Source organism: Spodoptera frugiperda, chromosome 19 (genome assembly GCF_023101765.2).
Source record: "Spodoptera frugiperda isolate SF20-4 chromosome 19, AGI-APGP_CSIRO_Sfru_2.0, whole genome shotgun sequence".
Lineage (NCBI taxonomy): Eukaryota > Metazoa > Arthropoda > Insecta > Lepidoptera > Noctuidae > Spodoptera > Spodoptera frugiperda.
In genome coordinates this window covers 7,468,339-7,496,334 of record NC_064230.1, presented here as the reverse complement: position 1 = coordinate 7,496,334, position 27,996 = coordinate 7,468,339, and the positions used below count along the sequence as shown (strand labels likewise).

Genomic DNA, 27,996 nt, shown 5'->3' with positions numbered 1-27,996 from the left:
ACTAGGATTGTCTCCTGTGTCGTGTGTGCGTTTACAAACATACAAGTTCACATACACATGACACCCAGACCCGAAACAACAATTTGTGGATCACACAAAGTATAGTTCTCCGTGCGGAGATCTAATCCGCTACACGTTGCCACGTTGCGTCACGTCAACCGACAAGTAATCACACGGAACAACTCTTTGTGTGATCTACAAATACATTTGGGAGCAAAGAATCGGAGCCACTGACTTCTTTTTCGTCTTAAAGAACCCCTATAGAGAAATACTCTCATTAAAGGTAATTAAATTGTCTTTCAAACAACATACAATTAACAAAATGCTAGTAGCTCCGTTTTTTATACCCAAGTCTGTTATGTGAGCGTGTATGTGAACATATTTATATAAACATACACACGACACAAGAGAACCCATGCTTCCTAAGTTATCTAAAGGACTAAGGAGGCCTTTATTTAACACTGGACGTCTTCCGACTGATGATGATCTATCAATAAAAGAGCCAATTTAAATTACAAATGCAACATTCAATAACAGACCACAAGAACATATAAGTGTACAGAACACAAATCTAGCCAATTCTTCTACGAAAGACAGAGAAAGAAACAAAAAGAACATATTTCTTATTCACTCTCTATAATTAAACTAAAATTCCTTTAATATTATAATGAAACAAATATATAATATATGGTTTGGATATGATATTTGATGTAAGGAGATATCGTAAGAGGTCGGCAAACGAGTAGACGGATCACCTGTACCCTTAGTATGAGTTTGTCCTCTAGTGTTGTGGGTATACATAGGCGGCGCTAATTGCTTACCATCAGAACCTTTAGTACGAGTTTACTTAACGTTTAAAGTAATCGGAACGAGAGCGCATTCGGCTTTCTTATTTGCCGGTTCGAATAAAGCAACCAATCAGAGCATGGAAATGTGCTCTCGTTTCGATGACTAAAGGTTCTGATGGTAAGCAATTAACGCCACCTATGTAAGCCCACAACACTAGAGGACTTACAAGTGCCTTGCTGGCCTTTTAGGGATTAAAGGAGATGGGAGAAGTATTGCCAAATATCATATCCAACCCATACAAGCGAGTGCCATTAATCTTGGTAGAAAACATCTTTTATAAACCTGGCAACACCGACGCATAGACAATAAATAGCATTTTTTTTTATAAATCACAGAGACAAATGACGTGCATTTTTTTTAAATATGAAATACATGGCGAATGCTATGACGTATTATGCTTAGTGCATAATAAAAACTAGAATAGAGTAAAAATTAAAAATTATTGAATTCGAAGATATTCAAGATTAGCATGTATTGCACTGCAAATAAGGTACATTTTTATTAAACTTTCGTGAGACATACTAAATTAATTATTATGTTATCGGTTTACTCACGTAACTGTTTGACGAGGAACTCGACTAGTTTCAAGCCATACTAGAGGCTCATATTCATGAGCAGCATTCCGCGACACACGACGCGGCAATTGTCGCTGCTACTCTAGCATGGCTTGAAACTAGTCGAGTTCCTCGTCAAACAGTAAGCTGATAACATAATAATTAATTTAGATACCTACATTTTTCTTTGACAAAAGCTTTCTTTAGTAAAACGCATCGAAAATATCTTCAAACCCAATAAGAGAAATAGGCAACAGCAGAAGTGACTTAAAAACTACGATAATATAAAAATATTGATAGCATTATAACTATTATATTATAAAAACGTTACGTTTGTTTGTTTGTCAACGCGCTAGTGGGTAACATGTACCTTTAGTACGAATTTGTTTTATAATAACTATCGTGAGACATACTAAATTAACTAAAAATCACGGTTTACTCACTGGTACATTAACGGAGAAAACCTCTACTAGTTAGATAGACTGTACAACGTCGTCGTCTACGCACGCTGCTCATTATGAAGAGTCCCTCTGTGACTCGAAACTAGTAGAGCTTCTCTCCATTAATGTACGTGAGTAAACCGTGATTTTTAGTTTGTTTTTCATTTAGCTAAATCAAAACGATAGCGCGTTCGTCGTTCCGATTGGCCAGCTGAAATAAACCAACCAATCAGAGTGCCTAACGCGCTCTCGTTTCAATCTCGTTAAACGTAAAACAAACTCGTACTAACTGCCATACTCAGAGTCATTTAATGGTTACTTAACCGAGTCCTTAGCAATTATTTTCGATACAAAATCGTTACTAAGGAATAGTTTAAGTAAGCATTAAATGACTCTGAGTATGGCAGTAAGACTTCTAATAAAAACAACTTGAAGTATCACACCGAAGCGACTGAGAATAGAAAAGTTGGTAAATATTTTATGAGATCGAAACATAACAATCGCATCGATAGACTACTTTTTTAATAACAGATAATATTGTCGTTATGGCCAATAAACAAGACATACTTATTTATATGAAGGTGTTGAAACAAGCGCTAAATATAATGAAATTATGTAGTATATTTTTTACCCCCTTAAGGTAAGCGTCTACAGGCCCGCATCGCACGCAACGTATTTTAGTTTGTCTTGTATAGAAACTCATACAACTGCGTCCACTGATCCGCATCGTACGGACCGCATCATCGGCAATGTCTACATGCGATGCGTACTGGGGCCTTAGTCTGCTATTACAATTGTGTCAGAATGGTCGATCATTGAGCAGTGCAAGAGGGACGGAGCTATACAACCTACATAGCTCCGTCTCTCTTGCACTGCTTAATGATCGAGAGGGACGGAGCTATACAACCTACATAGCTCCGTCTCTCTTGCACTGCTTAATGATCGAGAGGGACGGAGCTATACAACCTATATAGCTCCGTCCCTCTTGCACTGCTCAATGATCGAGAGGGACGGAGCTTTACAACCTACATAGCTCCGTCCCTCTTGCACTGCTTAATGATCGAGAGGGACGGAGATATACAACCTACATAGCTCCGTCCCTCTTGCACTGTTTAATGATCGAGAGGGACGGAGCTATGTAGGTTGTATAACTCCGTCCCTCTTGCACTGCTTAATGATCGAGAGGGACGGAGCTATACAACCTACATAGCTCCGTCTCTCTTGCACTGCTCAATGATCGACCATTCTGACACAATTGTAATAGTAGACTAAGGCCCCTGATGACGTCATACGGAATGCGTGCGATGCGTACGATGCGTGCGATGTGGACACTTACCTTTAGCTAGTTTTGACAAACAAACACACGCAACATTGACGAAGGGAGACGTAGTAGTATTACCATTTATCAAATATTTTATTATCAAATATTACTTGTTTTTTAGTTTTTTATTTTGAAAAAATGTAAGAAAAATACAAAATGTCCGTGACCTAGAAAACACTACACATTGTTTTTATTTAATAGTATTCTTTATCCATTACTATCTTTCTTTCTTCCCTCCTTTCCTTACCGACATACAGGCAGTCTCATACTTATTTATATTGGATGAATGTTAATTTAAATTGCACACCCATCTTTTTCTAAGCCTCGGTAAAAGGTACACAAATGTTAAAATTTTAAACATGCTGTAAACAGGGTGTAAACTGAATACTTCTCTATAAAAATCTTTTGTTTTTATACTTGACCAGTAAGAAAATGAAAATTTTCAACTAAAAACACCCACCAATCAATTTCCAAACCTCGACAGCGTCTGCTTAACCTTTGCTAACGAATCATCCATTATAAACAGTATTACATTTCTAAAAACTAACACGAAATATTATATATAGGTAATTGTGATATAATATTCATAAAAAAACCTATAAACACGCTTTTTTATGGAATAGGTGGCAAACGAGCAGACGAGTCACCTGATGGTAAGCGATCAGCGCCGCCCATGGACACCCGCAACACCAGAGGAGTCACAGGTGCGTATAATTCAGATTCTTAGATTTTATTACATAGTTCGGTACAAGTAGACCTACTAAAAGCGTGTTAAAACTGTATTAAATTTCTTTTCTATACATGTCACAATTAGCTATATATACTAAAAACAAAACCTGCATTGTATAAATAACAATATCACATTTTAACAAACATATTATAAAACTGACGTTGGTTTGAACGCGCCAATCTCCAAAACTACTGGTTTGAATTTGATAATTCTTTTTCTTATAGTCGGGTGATTCTTCAAAATAATCACAAAAAGTTAAAAGCGTCACTTACGATTACTTAAATTATTCTTTAGTGACGATTTTGTATCGAAAACAATTTGTTTTTTTTTAGGGACAAGTCCGCCACAACCTCCCATACCGCTGCAACTCCTGTAAGCTAGGATCTACAGTAGATACAAACATGAAAACACCGAAACCTTAACCCGGTCCTTAACAATCGAAAACAATTGCTAAAGACTGGTTTAAGTAACCATTAAATTACTCTGAGTGTGGCAGAAAGACTTAAATAAAATTGTTAAAGATTTTTGAAGAAACACCCGTTGCATTATATGTTTTTAAACTGACATGGTCACTAACACTATAATTGGAATTTAAAACGGGATATTTACCATGTATTTCGGTACTGTTGCAAGCGCCATGATCATGGGTAAACTGTTTATCCGTGATCATGGAATATATACTCATATTGAAAAACGTGGTAAATATCCCGTTTTAAGTTCCAATTCTAGATCCGTTGCATTTATCGTGGAAGGCTATCTATAGGAGCCGAATAGTGAGAGTAGCTAGTATATATAGAAGTATACAGTAATATGTTTGTAATGTAAATATTTTATTTACTTGCAGCGTTCGAGCCTCAGTCTTGAGCTTTAGTTGATTACAATCAGTCTGGGCGGGAGGATGCCACGTTTGCTCAGCCACATTCTGGAAATAAACGAGACAAAATATATTATAGCATAATTAATATAAATAATAAAAACAAAAAGATGAGATATTATCATTACATAGCATAAACCATGTTTTTTTTTAGGGTGAAAATCATCCATTGACTTCCCTCGACTTAGGTGAGGCGGAAGGGAGTGTCAGACTCTTACTGACCAAAAACCACGCTGTTCCTACACCTGTTTTTCAAGCCGAAGCCCCGGTAACCTATTACGTTGTACGCAGTTCCGGATAGCATAAATTAGGGTTAAGGGCGTTTTTCCACCAGAGATGTGCTATGTAACTATGCTACGAAGATGTAATAGCTAAGCTGTGAAACTATGTGACCGTTTCCACCGATACTAAGTTATGTAGCTGTGCGAGGAAGATGTGCAGCTCGAGTATGCTGAATATATCGAGTAGGGACGCCATCCATAGCACGCATCTTTACATATAAAAAACATGGATTAGCTGAGTCCGTTTCCACCAGTGCTGAGCTATGTGTACCAATGAATATGATCGGTGGAAGCCAAACGCGTCTACAGCAACGTAGCATAGCACATATCTGATGGTAAAAAGTTTTAGGGAAAATCATCTAATCACTTCTCCCTTCCTTGGGCGAAGCGAGAGAGGGTATCAGACTCTTACTGACTAAAAACCCCGTTCCTACTCCTGCTTTTCGAACCAGAGCCCCGGTAAACCCGCTAGGTAGTCCGCAGCTCCGGAACTCAGTAAACATATACAAATCACTATCAGTCGCTAATTATGTACACAATAGGACGAATAAGTAATGTACTCACCCGATCCCAGCGCCGAGCAGTAGTGAGACGACGTTGGTGAGCAGCACGGCGGCGATGGCGCCCCGACTGAACAGGCAGGAACGACGGACGGACAGGCAGTGGCCCTGCGACGTTAATCATAACAATATGAAATGAAATGATATTTATTTCTGTAAGTAGGTTATAAATTAACAGGCTCACCCCCTATTACATGGGACTTATAACACAAATGGTGAAATGTGGGTGTACATTGTATAGTGGCATTACGTGCCGTAATGTGCACCTCTGCCTACCTCTTCTGGGATAAAAGGCGTGAAGTTGTATGTGTGTTACAAGATAACACTTTTACACGTCAATCTTTAAAATAGCTAGATGAGGCCGGCATTTCCTATCCGACTACTCTAAGAAGAAATGCCGAAACAAACTCAGAGGTCATAGTCTCTTCTAAAGTCCAGACAATATGTCATCATGTCTGCCGAAGTATTACCGGGCATATTTTGGTATTTAGAAAATTTCTCAGTAGTAGAACGGAGTTTGTATTTGTGCCCAGTATACGGCAATAGTCTCACCCACTATTACATGGGACTTATAACACAAATGGTGAAAAGTGGGTATACATTGTACCGCTGTACAATGATACAAATCCAATAATGTCTACCTAAACCTTCGGGGATAAAAGACGTGACGACGAATAAAAAAATATTTATAGAAGTGTACATAACTCCTCAAGAACAACGGCAACGCATTTTTAACTCCTCTGGTGTTTAGGGTATAATTGAGCCTATTGCCATAAATTGTATATCTTTCCAGACCTATAACTGATTAATTGTAGGAAACAGAAAACCCAATTGTTTTTTTTACGGACACCTCCATTAAATAGTCTTCTCATCCGCCCGTCTGTCCACCTTATTTACATACATATCGTCACGTCTTTTATCTTCGAAGGGGTAGGCAGAGCAAATTATGGCACGTAATGTCACTGTACAATGTACACCCACTTTTCACAATTTATGTTGTAAGTCCCATGTAATAGGTGGTGAGCCTATTGCCATATACCGAGCACATTTCTAGACTCCGTGCTACTACTGAGAAATTTTCGAAAAACCGAAAAAAGCCCAGTAATACTTCCATATTATTTCTATAATCTAACTTATTTCTATACATCTTCTACCAGAAAGATTCAAGAAGCGAAGTTTCCACATACCTGTTGCGTGGGTTGCTGATCTAGCACCTCGATGGAGGAGGTGGCTGACGGTGGACCGCGCGCACTCGTCGTCGGGTGCTTAAACCGCCAGTCCCTAGATTTGTTAACACATTGAACGCCGTGGTGGTCACCGGTGACCGACGTTAGCGGAGGATTTGCCTTCAACAGTTTTCTATTGGCAGTCAAAGACTTAATTATACGCGCAGAGTGAGTTATTATGACTGCACGGTTGGCGTGGTGGCTGGGCAAAAGGCTGACGTGCAACGTGTAGCGGATTCGATTCCCGCACGAAGCAACGTTTTTTTAGCGTTGATAAATCATAAGTCTGCGTTTGGCCACCAACCCGCTTACTGTATGTATCTTTGTGTGACGCACAAATTGTTGTTTCGGGTCTAGGCCCTAGGCGTCATGTGTATGTAAACTTGTATGTTTGTAAACGCACACACGACACAGAAGAAAATCCTACATCATCACATTTTTTTCAATCTTCTAATGAGTGTAAGAGCCTTTTTTGAGGACAAGCCCGCCACAACTTCCCACACCGCTGCAACTCCTGTGCACCAGGATCTACAGTAGATACAACCATGCAAACACCGGAACATTGAAGTCCGGCGCGTCTCAGGGACATGAATGACTGTCTTGGATCCCGCAACGAAATAAATCAGAAGATGTTATTAGAGGAGAAGAAAAAGAAAACGATAGTTTCCGCTTCCCTCGGTGAATTTAATGCAGGAGACAGAATGACTTAAGCCTAAAGGCGAGTGTAAGAGCCTCTAACGGTTTATGAGGCTGGAATAAGCTAAGGATATGGAACTGCTACTCACTTGGGTGGAAGCTGGTCTGGCCTACTGCTCCACTCCCAAACCCAGTCGTTGGAGTCTTCCTGGAAACATAAATGTCACATATAAACAAGGATATAGAGGTACTTTTGAACATACTCAGAAAAGCTATACTAGTTTCGAGTCGCAAGTTGTTCCTGAGGTCACATCGGGCCATACAACAAATCAGACGTCCCCTCCACCTATCACTCGCTCATCGACACCTTGCGCGCACGCACATATGTCAGTCATCTAAATATTGTACCTCACAGTTTAATACAGTCCTAAATAATATCGAATCCAAGCAGTTTTATTTTGAGTCAAGACCACCAGCAGCACACCTGGAGCTTAATCTATACTAATATTATAAAGCTGAAGAGTTTGTTTGTTTGAACGCGCTAATCTCCGGAACTGCTGGTCCGATTTGAATAATTCTTTTTGTGTTGAATAGTGCATTTATCGAGGAAGGCTATAGGCTATAAAACATCACGCTATGACCAATAAGAGCCAAGCAGAGCGGGTGAAACCGCGCGAAAGTAGCTAGTACTCAATACAAGGGGACTCTTCACTAGTAGAACAGACTACGACATACCCTGCTGCTCATGAAGAAGAGTCCCTTGTGACTTGCAGCTAGTAGAGTTTTTCTCCATTAATTTACGTGAGTAAACCGTTATTTTTAGTAAATTTAATATGTCTCACAATAGTTATTACAAAAATTATTTTGAACTGTGAATGGTTGCTTTTTTGGGAAACACGAATTGAAAAAGAAACACCAAAGAAGCGATTGAAAAGCACCCTTATGCACATATCAGCGATAAGACTTAAAATATTTCTTAATACGAGTCCAGTAGTTAAAATTCCATTCTTATGAAGAGACAAAACTTTTTTTTTCATTGGATAAGCCGGCTAACGACCATCCTTATCACTTGACTGTAAGCAAATGTCCTAACTAATTAAAATTCCTTAATGGCCGTTTTCACTCACCCCTATGCTGTCACTAATTAAAAGTCACTTAGCATGACGTGGCACCTTCACTAACCCCTTTTTGGAAAAATCATTTAATGACTTCTCCCGCCTTGGGCGAAACGAGAGGGAGTGTCAGACTCTTACTGGCAAAAAACTACCCCTTTCCTACTCCTGATTTTCGAGCCAGAGTCCCAGTAAACCCGCTAGGTAGTACGCAGCTGAAGAGATCGGGTAGAAATTTGGAACAGAGGTAGACTATGGTCTAGAGAAACACAGACAACTTTACACGGGAACGCGGACAATGCTGCTGGCAGAAACTAGTTATAAATACCTCGTTCTTTTCCATTCCAAGCTTACACTTTGGAACGAGTACCTATATTCACTGACGGACAGATTGACTATTATTTATTTCTTTATGTGCTGACATAACGTCGGGGATAGTGCAAATCCGCGTAACTAGCATTGGATAATTCCGCGTATCTGACAAATGTAGCCAATTTTTAATTTCGCGTTCATTTCACGTAAGATTCTTTTTGGCACCCTTTTTGTTGACGTGACTCTATGGTATAAATACAAAGAAAACATATTTTTTTTAAATATCTATGTAAAAATGAGGCCATATTCCCTTAAAATAACGATATTAAAGAGTTTTAACCTGCCCCTGTAAAATTAGATCAAATGCAGATACGCGGCCTTTACCTATGGTAGATTCGCGGTTTTGCACTATCCCCGACGATAAGTGGAATAAATGAATTGACTTTGAAAGAAATACTCAGTAATACTCACTCTCCAATGGTTGATGTATACTCCTTTCATTTCGTCTTCGGTAGAAGGCTCCAGGTTTGGACTGTTGGGCGGTGATTTGGGGCTGCAATTAAAGAGAAAGAGGATTTTAATAATGAGGCCAAAATATTTATTACCTTTGTTTTTACAGAAGGGCGATTCTGTAATATACTAATTCGATATTGAAGCTCAAAAGTAAAAACGCTAGTGTCTACGGAACACGGAAACACCAGAGGCGTTACAAGTGGTCTGGTCTTTTGGGAGTTAGGAATTTTAGAGTTGTTGGGGAATCAGAGATTGGGAGGGGCGTTTATTGAGACTCTGGTAACCTCACTCACACAACGACAAACAACGTAAGTGTTGTGTCACATCGGTTTTCGGTGAGGCCGTGGCTCACCCACACTTTAGTATACTAACCGATTTAAAAAAGTAAGTATCAGTCAGTTTTTGTTAAACGTAGTTTATGGAAATACGCCAAAAGAACAATAAGATCATTCATTTAATCGTATGAAAATCGATTCAACCAATCGCGACATAATTGTGGACGGTTATACGCATCGCACGCAACGGATTTTAGTTTGTCTCGTATAGAAACTCATACAACTGCGTCCACTGATCCGCATCGTACGGACCGCATCATCGGCAATGCCTACGTGCGATGCGTACTGATGACGTCATACGGAATGCGTTCGATGTGGACCTGTGGACGCTTAGTTTAAAAAGGCGTTAGAATAATATTCTGTTTACATCTTCAAGCTCATAAAACAACGTTATTATTAATAATCTACTTTATAAACAACACCACAATAAAACAAGTTAAAAACGAGTCTAGATACAATCAGACCCTAGTGTTTCAGCCTTGAGCTCCAATCATATATGTACTTAACAAAAATAAAGAAGAAAAACAAAAGAATTACACGGGATATTTCGCAAAATTACCGACAACTCCTTCGCACGTTCATCAACACTGTAATTAATTAAAAATAAAGTATCTAACGAGTAATCATAATTAATTGTATACTTTATTGTTGCGAAATAAAAAAAAAACTTATATTTTTTTTTTTGTAATTAAGATTGTTAATGTGTCTGCGTTTGTCTACTATTTCACCTGATGGTAAGCAATGATGATCATTTTTTTTAGAGTGGAAAATCATTCAGTAGCTTCTCTCACTTTGGACGAGGTGAGAGCGAGTGTCAGACTCTTACTTGTTTAAAAACGCGTGTGAGTGACCAGAATCACACCCGTGCGCGCTTCAAAGAGCCATCAAACCACCCCATATGGAACCCAGTAGGGCTGATGCCCGACCCAGAGCTGCGGACTACCTAGCAGGTTTACCAGGGCTCCAACTCGAAAAGCAGGAGTAGGAACGGGGTGATTTTTAGTCAGTGAAAGTCTGACACTCATGGCCTCACCCAAATAGAAAGAAGTCATAGGGTGATTTTTCGCCCTTAAAAAAAGTGTTTTTGTTCGAAATTGTATGTTTTCAAGAGGTTCACACCAGGTTAATATTTGATCCCAGAGAAACCGAAAGGAACTATTCTGGATACCGTTCACGGCAAAATATGGTGCCCGATTGTCCATCAATGAAAGGGAAACGTCCAATTACACATATAATCGGTAGAATGCAATCATATGTCATTGTTACTACGATTACCAACCTATTAACCAATCGATTCTCATTGGGAATTGGGGCAGATGTCCGACATTATATCTGATCTTTTGTTTTTTTTTTATGGAATAGATGGCAAATATTAATCCAATCTTCCCAATCCCGAATTCCCGAACAACAACCCTTAAATTCCCAACCCCCAAAAATGCCAGCAACGCACTTGTAACGCCTCTGGTGTTTCAAGTGTCCATGGGCGGCGGCGATTGTTTACCATCAGGTGATACGTCTGCTCGTCTACCGACGTGTTTCATAAAAAAAAATGAGCAGACGAGTCACCTGATGGTAAGCGATCAGCGCCGCCCGCCACACCAGAGGAGACACAGGTGCGTTACTGGCCTTTTAAAAACGAGAACGCTCTTTTTTTGAAGGCATACGGCCTTCAAGAAAAGAGCATGTTCAGAAATACCGCCGACGATAGCTCATTCCACAGTTTTGCTGTGCGAGGCAGAAAGTTTCGCGAGAAGCGCACAGTTGTGGCCTGCCAACCATCTATATGATGGGGATGGAAGTGCTGTCACTCCCAACCTATTAAACCAATCGATTCTCATCGGGAATTGGGGCAGATGTCACAAATGATACATAATACAGACGATTTCCAACTTTTTCGCTTTCGTTATAAAGTTAAAATTGTATTGAATAAGGGTAGTTTAGGGGGACCTTGACGGCAGCGTATAAGACATTAATTATCACTCACCACCCCTATTTATACGCGAGTATCGTAAAAACTAAGGGACTACACATTTGACAGAGACAGGGCAGCAACGCTGTATGATAAACATGAACCTATTTTTTGTGGTATAAGCCGGTAAACGAGCAGACGGATCACCTGATTGTAAGCAAAGTTAAAGCATTTATTTAAATGAATCCTAAATTAGGCACTTTTGAAACGTCAATTTGAATTGTCCGTCAGTCTGTCTGTCAGTGAAGCTAGGTGCTTGCAATTGCCACCGTTCATGGACACCAGAGGCGTTACAGGTGTGTTGCCGGGGTAGTGTGTTGTAGGGAATCAGGAATTGGGAAGGAGCGTAATTGGGCCTCCGGTAACCTCACTCACACAACAAAACACAACGCAAGCGTTGTTTCACGTCGTTGTACTATGAGGCTGTGCTATCACTCCCGTCAAGCCCGCCCATTCATGCCGAAGCATGACCCTTTTACACTGTGATCTCCAATCCGCCGGCCTGCGGAGATTATGGCTAACTCTTATGTAAAAGAGGCTCATAGTCCACAGCAATGGACTGCAAATAATTTTAAACGCAATATGCCTTCCTTTTGTACCTTTTTCAGTATGATTCACACATCACTAAGTATATGCTACACATATCATGTTACTTGCGGTTAGCAGGCGCCAGACAGGCTTTGTAGGGGGTTAGCGTGCTTTTTACACATACATATATACGATTGTATGAAACTTAACACTCAAGAGACATTTGTGAGTTAAGATTTTATTTGTATGTGATGGGGCGGGAATTGACAGGTCACCTGATGGTAAGCAACCTAAGGACTACATTCATTCGTGCATTTTAAGGAGGTAAAATCATCCAATGACTTCTCTCGAGACGAGAGGGAGTGTCAGACTCTTACTAACTTTAAACCACCCCGTTCTTACTCCTGCCTTTCGAGCCGTTACATAGTACATCTCTGGTGGAAAGCACCCTAAAAATGTTGTATAAAACCTAGACAGGCAGTAAACAGAATCACTAACACAGTTTTCCACAGCACACACACACACCGGTTATTCAGGTTCCTAGATTACGATACAAGTTTATAAATAGCCACGGTTTGTCGGTAAACAAACGAGTTCGAGTTAATACACATTTACGTGTTTACCGGGGCTCCAGCTCGAAAAGCAGGTGTAGGAACAGGGTGGTTTTTAGTCAGTAAGAGTCTGACACTCCCTCTCGCCTCGCCCAAGACGGGAGAAGTCACTGAATGATATTATTACTCCTTAAAAAAAGCTATGCTACAAAGATGAAATAGCTTAGCTGTGAAATGAATGTGGCCGTATCCACTGATACCAAACTACGTAGTTGTGCGAGGAAGATGCGCAGATCGAGTGTGCAATGAATCGATAGTAGGGTAGCCAAAATCAAAATATAATTGGACTGCCTGTGAAGCTAGGCGCATTACATCACGCTTTGCAGCAGTTGTACACAAAGGTACAGGACATACCTCCGTCTTATCACAGAAAAAAAAAAACACTTTCTGATACCACAGCACATTATAAAAGTAATCTATGCAAAATGCATGGCTTGCAATGTCGGTGCGTGCGTCAGCTGTTTGCCAAGCACACGTCCTCATTACAGGGCTTCTCTGCACACGACAGTTAATAGTAATTAACTTTGTATAATCTCCACGCTTGTCGAGTTAGAGATTGTAAAATATTTTTTTAAAAGAGTATCGATGGAGGTTCATTTTTTTTTACTTTTGATGGGTCGACGTTTGGCCGCTATCTCACCTGATGGTAAGTGATGATGCGGCCTACGATGGAGCACGTCTGCCCATAAGCAACCTATTCACTCGGGCCTTGAAGACACCCAGGTTATAAAGCTGCGGACTACCTAGCAGGTTACCGGGGCTCCGGCTCGAAAAACAGAAGTAAGAACGGGGTGGTTTTTAGTTAGTAAGAGCCTGACCCTTCCTCTCAACTAATGAATTTCCCACCTTAAAAAAAGGGGTGGTAACAAATGTATTCCATTCTGTATGTCGTCAGCACACGGAACGGTGCAGCACGAACGTCAGTCACTGCTTCTGATTCGTTGCTTCATTGGGCCAATCAGTATAGCCTTAGTATAACTTTGCTTTACGTTTAAAATTCATTCGGCGCTACGTTTTGTGCTCTGATTGGTGGTTTATACGAGCCGACCAATCAGAGCGCCGAATGCACACCCGTTTCGTTTTATATCTACGTAAAGCAAACTCGTACTAAGTGTACTGAATGGCAGGCTCGAATAAACCAACCAATCAGAGTGCCGAACGCACTCTCGTTTCGTTTTCGTTCTACGTAAAACAAACTAGTACTAGACCCTCTGAACGTCCTCATTTCGGGGCTTCGTTGCAACTATTGTAATTAACTTTGCAGTTACTAGAATCGATAAGGGGCTAACTAGAACTACTTTATTTAATGCATGTGGCATTTTAAACACTAATAAAACTGACGTGTGTTATATTTTTCTCCGAATACCTCACGTGGAAATGAGTGCAAAAGTTTTTTCATTATTATTTTATGGTATAAGCCGGTAAACGAGCAGACGGATCACCTGATGGTAAGCAATCGCCACCGCCCATGGACATTCGAAACACCACAGGCGTTACAAGTGCGTTGCCGGCCGCGTGCGTTGGGGGTTACGAATTTAAGGGTTGTTGGGGAATTAGGGATTGTTGTGACAGGTCGTTTCCAACCAGCCTACGTGGAAGTCATTAAATGATAAATGATACTTTATTTCTGCAAGTTGGTTAGAAGACACTTTTACACGTCAATCTTTGAAATAACTAGATGAGGCATTTCCTATCGGACTACTCTGAGAAGAAATGCCGAAACAAACTCAGAGGTCATAGTCTCTTTTAAAGTCCAGACAATGAAATAAAGGATAATGTAAGAGAACCGTGCAAGTTGGGGAAGGCCTATATTGAGCAGTGGACGTCTCAGGTCTTAGGGCTAATAAGATAATGATGCCATCATTTTGATGAGGGGATAGAGGCTCCAGTATCCTCACCATATGCCTTTTTTGGTGGAGGGAAAATCATCCAATGACTTCTTCCACCTTGGGCGAGGCGAAAGGGAGTGTCAGACTCTTACTGACTAAAAGCCACCCCGTTCCTTCTGCATTTCGAGCCGGAGCCCCGGTAAATCCGTTAGGTAGTCCGCAGCTCCGGATCACCATATTCCTAGTACCTCTTTAAGAGTATCATCTACCTTCCGCCCCCGATATCTCACCTGCCTTTTACGCTGGAGGCCCTAGAGTGCCTCACGGAGGAGTCCCGGCTCTCCCTCTGCGCCTCCCGCAGCAGTCTGATGTACTCGTTCTCCACGGCGGCCAGGCCACCGCCGTTGTTGAGTTCCACCCATGATTCTGGAATAGATGAGAAGTGGAGTTATAGTGGAGGAAAATTAACAATCTTGAGACATACTATTTATAATATGAAAATAAGTCGGGTTTTTTTCCTGACGCTATAACTCCAGAACGCACGAACCGATTTCCACGGTTTTGCATTCGTTGGAGAGGTATCGGACCCCGTGGGGTTTATAGCAAAGAAAAACAGGAAAATAGGGAAAATCATTGGCAGTAAATGGAGTTCGCTATGCTAGTATTAACTCAAAATAAAAAGAGACAAGGCACTCCCAGACTCGCTTAAAGATTTGTAAACTGAGCCAAAAAGAGGGTTTGCTGGATAGTCCAGCAATTGATTGGCCCTCGAAGAAAACAATTTAAATAACCAGGATATGTATCTCCAACCAAACAAATGGCTTATTGTTTTCGGACAGATTGCCATAGTGCAAAAAAAAAAAACACAGTTTCAGCAGCCCACCCAGTAGGCTGCGCGAAAAAAATTCTTCCAAACCTACCAACCTAATAATAGAACTAGAAGGTACTCAGCCACGCTAAAGGTAAGCGTCCACAGGCCCGCATCGTACGCATTCCGTATGACGTCACTAGTACGCATCGCATGTAGGCATTGCTGATGATGCGGTCCGTACGATGCGGATCAGTGGATGCGTACCTAAAGTGTGATTTTTTTTACATTAAACGCGTAATATTAAGTTATTTGTTATTACATATTAACCCGACCGACGCACGAGCGCGTCACGCCTTCCATCATATCATAGATGTATCAAAGTCTACCAATTATCTAAAGGTTATATGTCAAAGGAGAAATTGCCTTATCTCGTAAACTCGTAATCCAATGACATAAGGCTCAATATTGACCTTACAACGGTGATTCATTTGGTCAATCAGTGTAAAGGTACGGTTTTCCACCAGGGATGTGCTATGCCACGTTGCTGTGGATGCGTTTGGCTTCCACTAATTTCATTCATTGGTACACATAGCTTAACACTAGTGGAAACGGACTCAGTTAAACTATGCTTTTTATACGTAAAGATGCGTGCTAGGATGGCTTCCCTACTATCAATACATCGCATACTCGAGCTGCGCATCCTCGCACAGCTACATAGCTTAGTATCAGTGGAAACAGTCACATTGTTTCACAGCTTAGCTATTACATCTTCGTAGCATAGCTACATCACTGTTGGAAAATCTTCATATATATGTATGAAGATAGTTATAATTGTAACTCTGTTTTACATGAAGTAATAGAACTGTTATTGCCGTTTAGTGATGATGACGACGGAATGGAATACATTTTATCACCATAATACTAAATCTGCGGGCGTCGTATACCCGACTAAGGCACTATGCATTGACAGAAAACAGCAGCGCTCTCTGATGAACCAGACCCTTTTACACTGCGATCTCCAACCCGCCTGCCTGCGGAGATTATGACAAATCCTTTTATGTAGAGGAATCTCATAGTCCAGCAGTGGACTGCTTATGATTCTTGATGATACAATTCAAGGCGTGTTGAAATGAACTTGTTATGTAACAACAGGATATAATAAAAAAACAAAAAAAAATGACAGTCGTCTATTGTTTGTGCCACACAACGGATGCGACGGACACGCTACAGATAATTATAGAGTAGCCGTCATAACAGATTGTGTGTGCGATCAAAATATTCATAGATATAATAATAGTAGCTAGTTGAGGTAGGATTGCACTCAAATATATACGAGATATTTAGTTATATCTAAGTCTCGCGGCAAGTGAAATCCAGTGGAAACCCAATCTGCTCCCATCCCTAATCTCCAAATCCCTTTCTTTAAGGGGGGGAAGGGGATCATCTAATGACTTTTCTCACCTTGGGCGAGGCGAGAGGGAGTGTCAGACTCTTTACTGACTAAAAACTACCCCTTTCCTTCTTCTGCTTTTCGAGCCGGAGCCCCGGTAAACCCGCTAGGTAGTCCGCAGCTCTGGATTTTTTTTAATTGTCATCATCACACCGTCCATAAAAGACATAATTTAAAACTGTCCCCTTTCTTCAATCCGTTTGGAACACCAGACATTCAATTACCCGTGACATTGACAGGTCAACGCCCCGCAATATCAGTCTGCTACTTATCATGATAACACTCTCTTATCAAGAACATCTGTTTATATGTAGCACAAGTGTACAAAGATAGGGCGAAGAAAGTATTTGCTATATATGTATAGAGAAAGTTGAAAATTAAAGTCAAAGTATTTGTTTAGAATTTTTATCTGTAAATGATATGAATTTATCTGGATACTACGTAGGTAGGTAAAAATATGTGAACGGCTTAATATTTTCGCTTTATTTAAGGTACGCGTCCACAGGCCCGCATCCCACGCAACGGTTTTAGTCTGTCTTGTATAGAAACTCATACAACTGCGTCCACTGATCCGCATCGTACGGACCGCATCATCAGCAATGTCTACATGCGATGCGTACTGATGACGCCATACCTACGGAATGCGTACGATGCGTGCGATGCGATACCCGTGGACGCGTACCTTAATAGGGCAGTATCCATATCTGTTTTTAATGTTCATCATATACTATAAATGTTCTTAATAAACGTTTCTTTAACATAACGCGTGACACTTTACGGGGAGCGCGAGACGTTACAAACCACGTCTCCCTCTCTATGTTCCATCTGCAAACACGTTGTCTATTGTCCACATTTTAATGTGCCACTTTCTGAGCGCCTAATATTATTATTTTTTTCGTGGTAAAGGGGGTCAAAGTGCTGACAGGTCACCTGATCGCAACACCATAACCTATCTATACCATTTTACTTATAATATCATTGTCCAATTGTTCATTGTCGGGTTCTTTTCCCGGGTCGGGCGAAATATTACTGGGCTTTTTTCGGTTCTTCGAAAATTTCTCAATGGTAGCACGGAGTCTGGAAATGTGCCCGGTATATGGCAATAAGCTCACCACCTATTACATGGGACTCACAATATAAATTCAGAAAAGTGGGTGTACACAATGGCATTACGTGCAATAATGTGCACCTCTGCCTACCCCTCCGGGGATTAAAGGCGTGGCGATATGTATGTATCATTGTCCAATCAGGGCCGAGATTTTGCGTCACAATACAAAATAACATTATAACATCTCCTCTTTGTACTAACTACACAAGAAAAACACCTAAACCAATGATCTAACATCCAAATATAATCTGAACAATAGCCATTATCTTCTGAAAACCACTGCAAAAAGCAGTACATTAGACCATTTCACATACACACGCTAATGCAGTGCGTTGAACTTGGACAAACAAAGACGGTGGCGTATTTCGGTGAGGGTATGAAGTGAGTCACTGAAGCGGTGTATATTACGAATATTACTTTGTTTCAGGAAAAAGTTTTCATATAGGTACTATCTTTATATTTACTTCGTAAGTGCATAAAAATAATTTTCAGTGTTTTTTTATAGAATACGATATGGACACTCGCAACACCAGAGGAGTCACAGGTGCGTTATCGGCCTTTTAAAAAGGAGTATGCTATTTTCTTGAAGGTTTGAAGGTTCGGAAAAACCGCCGACGACAGATCATTCCACAGTTTTGCTGTGCGGAGCAGAAAGTTTCGGTTATTTATATTATTAGCGGAAAATCATCCAATTACTTCTTTGGCAAGAGAGAGTGTCAGACTTTTACTGACTAAAAACCACCCCGTTTTTCGAGCTGGTAAACCCGCTAGACAATCCCTCACATTGTAGCTCTTTTTTTGGGCGATAGACCGGTAAACGAGCAGACCTAGACGGATCAGCTGATAATAATTGGTAAGCAATCGGCGCCGCCCTCGAAACACTAGACACACGACGCGGCAACTGTCGCTACTACTGTCTAAACTAGTCGAGTTCCTCGTCAAACAGTTACGTGAGTAAGCCGATAACATAATAATTAATCCTCATTATCTTATTCAAATACCCATGAGATTAAACGACGACACTAAAAGACCTTCCTATACCTTAAACAGTAGAGGAATCGAGACTAAAAACTCGATGCTAGTTAATATTCAATGTGAGTATACGCGTTCAATTGCCGGAAACAGACAACTATTAGAGTATGGAGCGAGCAGATATAAGCGAGATATTTTGTCATGTTACTAGTGTGTTTGTAGTTTTGATAACACATAGTATACAGCGTCATTAGGTGACGGTTGAGGATAATAGTTTTTTTATGGTATAAGCCGGTAAACGAACAGACGGATCACCTGATGGTGGTAAGCGATTGTCGCCGCCCATGGACACCCGAAACGCTGCCCATGGACATCCGAAAGACTAGGAGGCCTACTCTAATTCAACGAAAAACGAAGTTTCGTCCGAAACTTCGCAGATTTCGTACTACAATTCCATTTATTGCGAACTTTCGTGAACAAAAATGAACGAATGAAATGAAGATAAATAAATAGGTTTTGATATGAAATTAAAAATAAAACATTATTTTAAGTAATTCTATTAGTAAATCAATAAAACCTACGGCCGAAGATTAAACGAAACTTCGCATTCGAGAACCGGACTAGCCTTACAGATGCGTTACAAGTGCGTTGCTGGCCTTTTGGGGGTTAGGAATGGCTGTTGCTTGAGCTGTTGGGGTTGAAAGATTAGAAAGGGGAGTAATTGGGCCTCCAGTAACCTCACTCACACAACGGAAGCATTGTTTCACGTCAGTTTTCAGTCAGGCGGCCCATTCGTACCAAAGCATGGCTCTCCCTAAACCAAATATCAGACCGATCTGTCGTCAGGAAGGGGGTGTGATACTAATTACTAAAGACCCAAACAAACAGGGGCAAGCTACAAAACCGTTTTAAAAACACAATTGACCTGTTGGTGGCTGCTAAATAATATTACTACTACTATCAAAAGCTGTCGTTTCCTCGTCGCATGTCTAATGTCACATCGGTTTCGTCGCTAGGCAACGGTGATAACAGGCTATTTTAAGGTTCGTAATCTCGTACATTGACTTTGGTCAAAGCAAACGTATTGTATGATTTATTCTATGTATTTATAAATATAAACAAACGATTCAACTGTAGATGTTTTTCATTAGGAGACGTTTAAGAAAATTATTAGATTGATATCATCATCAGTAGTTTAGAGAACAGAGAGTAAAGTTCCCTAAGTAAAGCAGTATCCTCCGACCCGGCGGTGATCGTGTCTGGCAGCTTTCTGCCCAACTGTTGTTCGTTGGGATTTTATATGTGCGATTTAGGATGTATGACGTTATCCGTTGATTTGTTCATCGATCGTCTATGTGTGACTTCTGTCATCTGTCACTTGTCATGTGTCGCCACAGTAATCATTACATCAAACGGGATTTTTGATTGCGTTGAGGGTCTATTGTGGTGTAGGGATTTGAGAGATTGAAGGGTTTGATTACAAACAGATACTACAATTTTATATATGAGTATAAATGACGGTCAGGCGAAAATAGCATAAATTATTATCAGCGAAAGTGTTATCAGACACATTGTTGTGACGACTAGTAAAGAGTTATGGAGTTATGACAGTCTATCTGACTGGCTGTGATAATGAATATACAGTATGTTAACTAACAGAGGGCGTTCCTGTTAACCCGCAATAGTATAGTATCCATACATGCTAAAAAAAATATTACCGTTCAAAAATTCATTTTATTTTTATTAATATAAAAATATTCACCAAAAATTTTAAATCGATACGTAAAAGAAACACTCTGTGCACGCGTAGTTGAAGGAAGGCAACGTTGCAATTTATTGCTTATTTTTCTATGCTGATATTTTTATTTTAATCTATTAATGATATTAACGAGTTTAAAGGAACACCCTCTGTTAGTTAACATACTGTATATCCGAGTGAAATGACCTTTGTTTAGTAATTAATTTAATTGATCTTACTAGAAACTTCGTAATCAAAGTACGATTTGTATTTCCTTTGTATAGGGTGACTGGTAATTAGTGAACGATATTTAATCACGTGATTGTACTCATGGTTACAAACAACTTTCCCGAAAAAGATTTTTGTATACTGAAAATTTCATTAGCACACGCGCCTAAGGGTGCAAATTGCCTACTAGTCTTCCGATAACGCAGGCGCGGGCTTAATTTTGTTATTATGATAAAAATAAAAGTAATGAGTATACAAAAAAGTTTCTTTGGGAAAGTTGTTTATAATGATTAATATATTCGCCGATCTCCTTCACCCTGATAAATGATCTTCAGGCTTCATTACCAGAGTGTGATATATTTGCGTCAAACTTGAAAGACTGTGTGTAAAGAATTTATTCTTTTTTCTCGATTTTCTTTTAATATATGAAAAAGTTAAACGACTGGAATGTTATACTATTTTACTTTAAATAAATAAATTACCAGTCACCCTATATTTATCAAGCCTTTACTCAAAAAAATATCTGGTGGAAAAGAATCCTAAAAACACACAAAATGTCCATTTTCATACGAGTATATCTTTTAAAAAATGGCGTCTTTAACAAGTCGGTATACCAGTTTACTTATACATTAGGTAGGTAGTATGTAAACTCAAAATAAAAAAAAAAACGATTAATATTCAAATTGGCATCACGTGATAGGAATAACAAAGCCATTACTATGTTGAAGGCATTTGAGGCGTGTGTGGCGAATTGTGAGATATTATTTAATAGATACTAACTATTAGGGAACGCAATTCTTTAGAGATTATATAATACAATCTGCACGGAACACAAATTGTTGTTTCGGGTCTGGGTGTGATGTGTATGTGAAATTGTAATGAGTCAAAATAAGCCCACTATATTAAATAACCTATTGAGTGATTATTGGCAATTAATGACTTTTTTCAACAAGACGACGAGTTTATTGAGGTTTGCTATTTGCTATGCTTTTTTTTTGTGGGGGAAAATCATCCAATGATTTCTCCCGCCTTGGGGAGGGAATATCAAGCTCTTACTGACTAAAAACCACCCCGTTCCAACTCCTGCCTGTCGAGCCGGAGCCCGGGTAGACCCGCTAAGTAGTCCGCAGCTCCGGATCATATTTGCTAGGCTACTGAGGATTTGGAGTATCAAACAAAAACGAAGCAAATAATTTATTTATAATACGACTTGTTAGAACAAGTATCTACACGATATTTCCATCTATTAGACAAGACAGCCATTACGTTTTAAAATAACTTTTATATCGCACACTTCCACGTCAAATAGAGAAAAATCCAAAACAAAATACGACTTCCAAAAACGCATAAAACCAAAATTAGTCAACAAATCAACATAATCAATCAACACCTAAACATATCCACGTGTATCAAGAACTACATACATATACATAAAAAAAAAATAACACTCATAGACTCATACCAAATAAATCAATCTAGAAACCGCTGGCAAACTGCCAAAAAATCTCAAGAAAAATCACTTTCAATTTCACAAGTCAATAACACTAATTTGTAAACAAAGAACTTAATACATACATATACATTATACATAATATAGCTTCGCATGGGTGCAATGGTGATATATTACGCATGTATTATACATATAAACCTTCCTCTTGAAACACTCTATCTATTAAAAAAAACAGAATCAAAATCCGTTACGTAGTTTAAAAGATTTAAGCGTACAAAGGGACATGGTGAGAGAAAAAGCGACTTTGTTTTAAAATCAAAATGAAAATTACCAAGTTCATCCACAGGAACTGATGTCAATGGCTCCATAGCCATTGTTATCACAATAAACAAACACACACACAATCCACTATAATGAAATTAAAACAAAAACCTCAGAAAAACAAAATCACTACAATAAAATATCAACTGCGTAATATAAGTTGGATAAGATCGACACGCGCGTCCCGCTCGACGGCCGACGCGATACTGAAGTAGATTTCGAATTGAGAACGCAAACGCATGGTCCGGTGAGTAAACAAAGCGTTGCGTCGGCGCATGTAGTATGTACAATAGATAGTTACAGAAGGCTGACTTACGTGCACACATGCATGGACTCACGTCTTTTGTATGATACTGAAACAACACTTTTATTAAGGACGTTGTTCCACACTGAGATTTTCTCCTGAATTTTTTTTGTATAAGCCGCTAAACGAGCAGACGGATCACCTGATGGTAAGCAATCGCCGCCGCCCATGGATACTTAAACACCAGAGGCGTTACAAGTGCCGTTGCCGGCCTTAGGAATTTAAGGGTTGTCGGGGAATCGGGGATTGGGAAGATTGGGAAGGAGGGTAATTGGTTCTCCGGTAACCTCACTAAACGCACGCGTAGTTTCACGTCGTTGACACAGACCACAAGAATACTCCTGTGTCAATTTCACAAGCACAAAGTGAAAAATATCATCCACTACAATCCTAGCAAACTTCTTTAGCTACCATCACATTAATTACACACCGAATTAGCTTCCATCACATTCATATAAACGTCGATAAGATAGAGTACATCGCACCTGGCCCTTTTCCTGTATATGTGTATGTACGAGGTCATTGAAAATAGGTCATTCAACTGATGCGTTGCCACTCACTTCTCTCTGTCCATTCTCTTAATCATCAAATCACTTTAATGCATCCATAGTGTACAGTGTGGTCTACAATTTTAATACAGTAATATGTCCCAACTATGGGCCCTTTTTGGGCACCGCAAAAGTACTTAATCTACTTACATAATATTGATAACATTGTTTTAAATAGTATTAAAAGAATTATAAGAATACAATCATGTAATTGAAAATAGAAAAATAACTAACAAAAACACAAAGTTTGGGCACTGCTGAGCCATCTCGATCGGAGTGATACAACGGCCTCAGGGAAAACCTACGTGAAACAACGCTTGCGTTGTGTGAGTGAGGTTACCGGAGACCCAATTACCCCCTTCCCAATCCCCGATACAAAAGTCCGGCAACGCAATTGTAACGCCTATGCTGTTTCGATGCGATCTCCAACCCTGCCTGGGAAGATTATGGCAAACTCTCTAATGTAGAGGAGGCTCATAATCCAGCAATAGACTTTCAATAACTGTCGATTTATAAAACGGTTTCCTCTCAAGGTTAAATTCTATTGCAGTTAACACAGTGACGTATGACTGACGTAGAGTGACTGAAAATACCTTTCACGGCTGAAAGTCGACGGACAATGCAATCCAATGCATTGTACTGCTACTGCATATTAGAACAAAGCGCTAATGAATTGCTTGGTTTATGAAAAGTGCTCTAGAGTGTGGAGTCAGGAGATTTTGCTTCAAAAGTCAAAATTATTTATTTCATATAGACCAGGACGGCACTTTTGAACGTCAAAGCAAATATAATAATATTAATAACATCTGTCCGTCGTTCAGTCCTCTAGTTGCTCTATTTGCTTGTTCCAAAGTGTAGACAACTTGCAACAATGTTTAAACGTAACCATTTGCAATATGTTTACTTCTACATATAAATGATAAAGGAAGCAATAAACATATAATTTTATTGACAAATTTATAGCGCCATAAACATCTATTTGTAATATTATTGTATCTGCTACTATTAAAACAATAAAGTGAAGTGTGTGTTTGAACAAACTAATCTCTGGAAGTAGGTAACTGATATGAAAAAGCAATTCCTTTTGAAAGGTTCAAAAGGTTTTAGGAAATGTCATCAATCAGTTGTGACATTCTACTGCTGGACTATGAGCCTATTTTTTTTTTTGCGGTGATTTTTTTTTTTTTTTGAGGGGGAAAATCATCCAATGACTTTTCTCGCCCTGGGCGAGGCGAGAGGGAGTGTCAGACTCTTACTGACTAAAAACCACCCCGTTCCTACTCCTGCTTTTCGAACCGGAGCCCTGGTAAACCCGTTAGGTAGTCCGCAGCTCCGGATCAGTTTTAGCGGTGATAAGTCTGCCTTTGCCCACCAACCCGCTTACTGCCAGAACGGCAAAGCGAAGATGTGGCCGAGGATGGAGCACACAGACTTAGAAAGTACATATTCACTCTGACCCTGAGAAATACGACCCCACCCTAAAACTAGTCGAGTTCCTCATCAAACAGTTACGTGAGTAAGCCGATAACATAATAATTAAAATGTAAAACTCTCTATCATGTAGCCAGACATACGTGAGACACATCTCGCGTACCATCAGGTGATCTGAACTGGACAATTACTTGTGACCCGATTGCTTTACTGCGAAGTTCGTGTGCCTACGTGATATATTGGCAGTAGACACATTGACCGGATCTCCGTAGAAATGTTTGTGAATACTTCATCTTTCTCACGACACGTCAACCGATTCTTCGACATCTTTTTTTTTTATGAAACACGCCGGTAATCGAGCAGACGTATTACCTGATGGTAAGCAATCGCCGCCGCCCATGGACACTTGAAACATCAGCGGCGTTACAAGTGCGTTGCCGGCTTTTTGGGAGTTAGGAATTTAAGGGTCTTCATTGGGGATTGGGAAGATTCGGAAGGGGTAATTGGGCCACCGGTAACCTCACTCACACAACGAAACACAACGCAAGCGTTGTTTAACGTCGGTTTTCTGTAAGGCCGTGGCATCACTCCGGTCGAGCCGACCCATTCGTGCCGAAGCATGGCTCTCCCACACTTGAATATTTAGGTAATTGATTTTGTCTGACCTCTGAGTTTGTTTCGGAATTTCTTCTCAAAGTAGTCCGATAGGAAATGCCGGCCTCATCTAGCTATTTAAGAGATTGACGTGTATAAGAGTTACATTGTAACCTATTTGCAAAATAAATATCATTAATCATTTTATCATTTAACGTCACACCTTTTATCCCCGACGGGGTAGACAGAGGTGCACATTACGGCACGTAATGCTGCTATACAATGTACACACACTTTTTATTTGTTTTTTAGTTTAGTTACTTTGAGTATTAGTACTCCATACAGGACCGAACCTGCGTTTGGTACCGTCTCACCCTCCATAGGATGCCCAACTTCCTACCAGCCAGATGCGCCTTCGACTCTATTATAAGAGCCGAAGTTAAGTGTTGGCGATAAACTTTTCACCATTTGATTTTTAAGTCCCATGTAATATGGGGTGAGCCTTTTGCCACATATTGGGCACAATTCCAGCTCCGTGCTACTACTGAGAAATTATCCGGCAGTCGCACTTGCGACCACTCGACCGACGAAGCAGTCAGTTTGTTTTTTCTGTTGTACCTAAACTATGTCGCTTGATTGAGCAAGAGGTATTTGATTTCCAGGATGGGATGTGGTATTGGGTTTTGGGATATTCTTATTCAATTTTGTTTTTTATGGAGTGAAAATTATCGAGTTACTCCTCCAGTCCTGGGTGCGGTGAGGCGAAAGGGAAAGACAGGGTGCATTTTTGCACATCAGAAGATGTGTAAAGTAGGTATGATACGAAGATGCGATGCTAAGGTGTGAAACTATGTGACCGTTTACACTGATACTAAGCTATGTAGCTGTGCGATGAAGATGCGACGCCGCAAAATGCGAGGAAGATGCGCAGCTCGATAAATTTTCGTGTTATTCCAGACCATATTCTAGCTCTGTTCTAAATTGCATCTTGATCCCTTCAGCCGTTTTGACGTAAAGGAGAAATAAACAAACCCACAACTTTCGCATTTAGTAGAATTACACTAGTATGCAGGTGGTAGGCAGGTGATACAATAACGCAGTACATTCTTTTTTATAAAGGGAGCGATTGGAGCCGCCCTTTTTTTAAAGAATACCTTTTTTTATTTAATTGGCTACTATCCACTACCTTGACCAGTGGTAAGAAATGATGCGGCCTACGATGAAACACGTCTGCCCAAAAGCAACCTATGCACTCGGGCCTTGAAGACACCCAGGTTATACCCATCAGGAAACACTTCGGCAAAGAATTCCACTCCTTAGCTTGGAAGTTTGAAGCAAAGGGCTTCATGGTAGTGGGTGGGATAAGTGTGGGAGAGCCATGCTTCGGAATGAATGGAGTGATACCACGGCCTCACCGAAAACCGACGAAGAAACAACGCTTACGTTGTGTGAGTGATGTTACCGGAGTTTTTCCCCTTCCCAATCTTCTCAATTCCCGTTTCCCCATCGGCCCTTAAATTCCTAAACCCCGAAAGACCAGCAACGCAATAGTAACGCCTCTGATATTTCAAGTGTCTATGGACGGTGGCGATTGCTTACCATCAGGGGCTTTAGTCTGCTATTACAATTGTGTCAGAATGGTCGATCACTGAGCAGTGCGAGAGGAACGGAGCTATGTAGGTTGTATAGCCCCAGGTGATACGTCTGCTCGTTTCCATAAAAAGTCTGTTTCATGTCAACAGCGCCAGATTCAAGAATCTGCCTACGTGACTCCATCCTCGTGTGAGGTCAAGAGCCTGGCTAAATCTGGCCACCCAGATTCGCAAGTCTGACCTCCATTCAATTCATCTGTCAGTCTGTCACCGTGTAAATCTAACGTGCGCTTGCTCACTTGTTATATGGGTAATGAAATGCTTCCTTTTATTTGTCAACGATGATACGACTTAACAGCTCTTATAAATAGAGGGTTTGCTTTGCCGAGTTGAAAATCTTGGCCCCATTTGTGTTGGTCTAACTAGACAGCTAACAGCAAGTAATTGTATAACAAATAATCTAGACACACGGCAGTGTGTCCGCCAAGTTCGAGCAAAAAAACCGACACACCGGCCGTGGGTTATATTACACGAACCATTTCGGACAAAGTTCGACCCACCTATAACTCACAATCTATTTTATCTACGCATATGAAATTTCTAGTATCTGTCGAGATCTACTTACTTATCTAAAATACAAAATTTCATTAATGTACCTATTGTAGGTCTTGAGATATTGACGTCAGAAAATCGCTATTTTTACTATACACTCACTGACTGACTGACTCACTCACTCACTCACTCACTCATCAAAAACCTAGACCACTTC

At 40.2% G+C, this 27,996-nt stretch overlaps 1 protein-coding gene and 1 long non-coding RNA gene across 3 annotated transcripts in view; one reads left to right on the top strand and one right to left on the bottom strand.

Moving 5' to 3' along the window:
- Positions 1-3,619: 3,619 nt before the first annotated feature.
- Positions 3,620-27,996, bottom strand: part of LOC118281122 (BCL2/adenovirus E1B 19 kDa protein-interacting protein 3) — a 50,417-nt gene continuing 26,040 nt past the window's right edge. The window contains exons 1-7 of one of the 2 annotated variants that reach the window (XM_050700784.1): positions 22,769-22,884; positions 14,971-15,106; positions 9,367-9,448; positions 7,621-7,679; positions 6,797-6,890; positions 5,614-5,717; positions 3,620-4,816 (exon numbers count right to left, since the gene is read on the bottom strand). In XM_050700784.1, coding sequence (XP_050556741.1) covers positions 4,762-4,816; positions 5,614-5,717; positions 6,797-6,890; positions 7,621-7,679; positions 9,367-9,448; positions 14,971-15,106; positions 22,769-22,811 — 573 coding nt within the window. In that variant the 5' untranslated portion in view covers positions 22,812-22,884 and the 3' untranslated portion in view covers positions 3,620-4,761. Of the gene's footprint in view, positions 4,817-5,613; positions 5,718-6,796; positions 6,891-7,620; positions 7,680-9,366; positions 9,449-14,970; positions 15,107-22,768; positions 22,885-27,996 lie in introns of those variants that run through there. The other variant, XM_050700785.1, reaches the window with a different exon arrangement.
- Positions 11,192-27,996, top strand: part of LOC126911854 (uncharacterized) — a 115,362-nt gene continuing 98,557 nt past the window's right edge. Inside the window, exon 1 of the long non-coding RNA XR_007706334.1 lies at positions 11,192-11,250. This is a non-coding gene — a long non-coding RNA (uncharacterized LOC126911854). The remainder of the gene's footprint in view (positions 11,251-27,996) is intronic.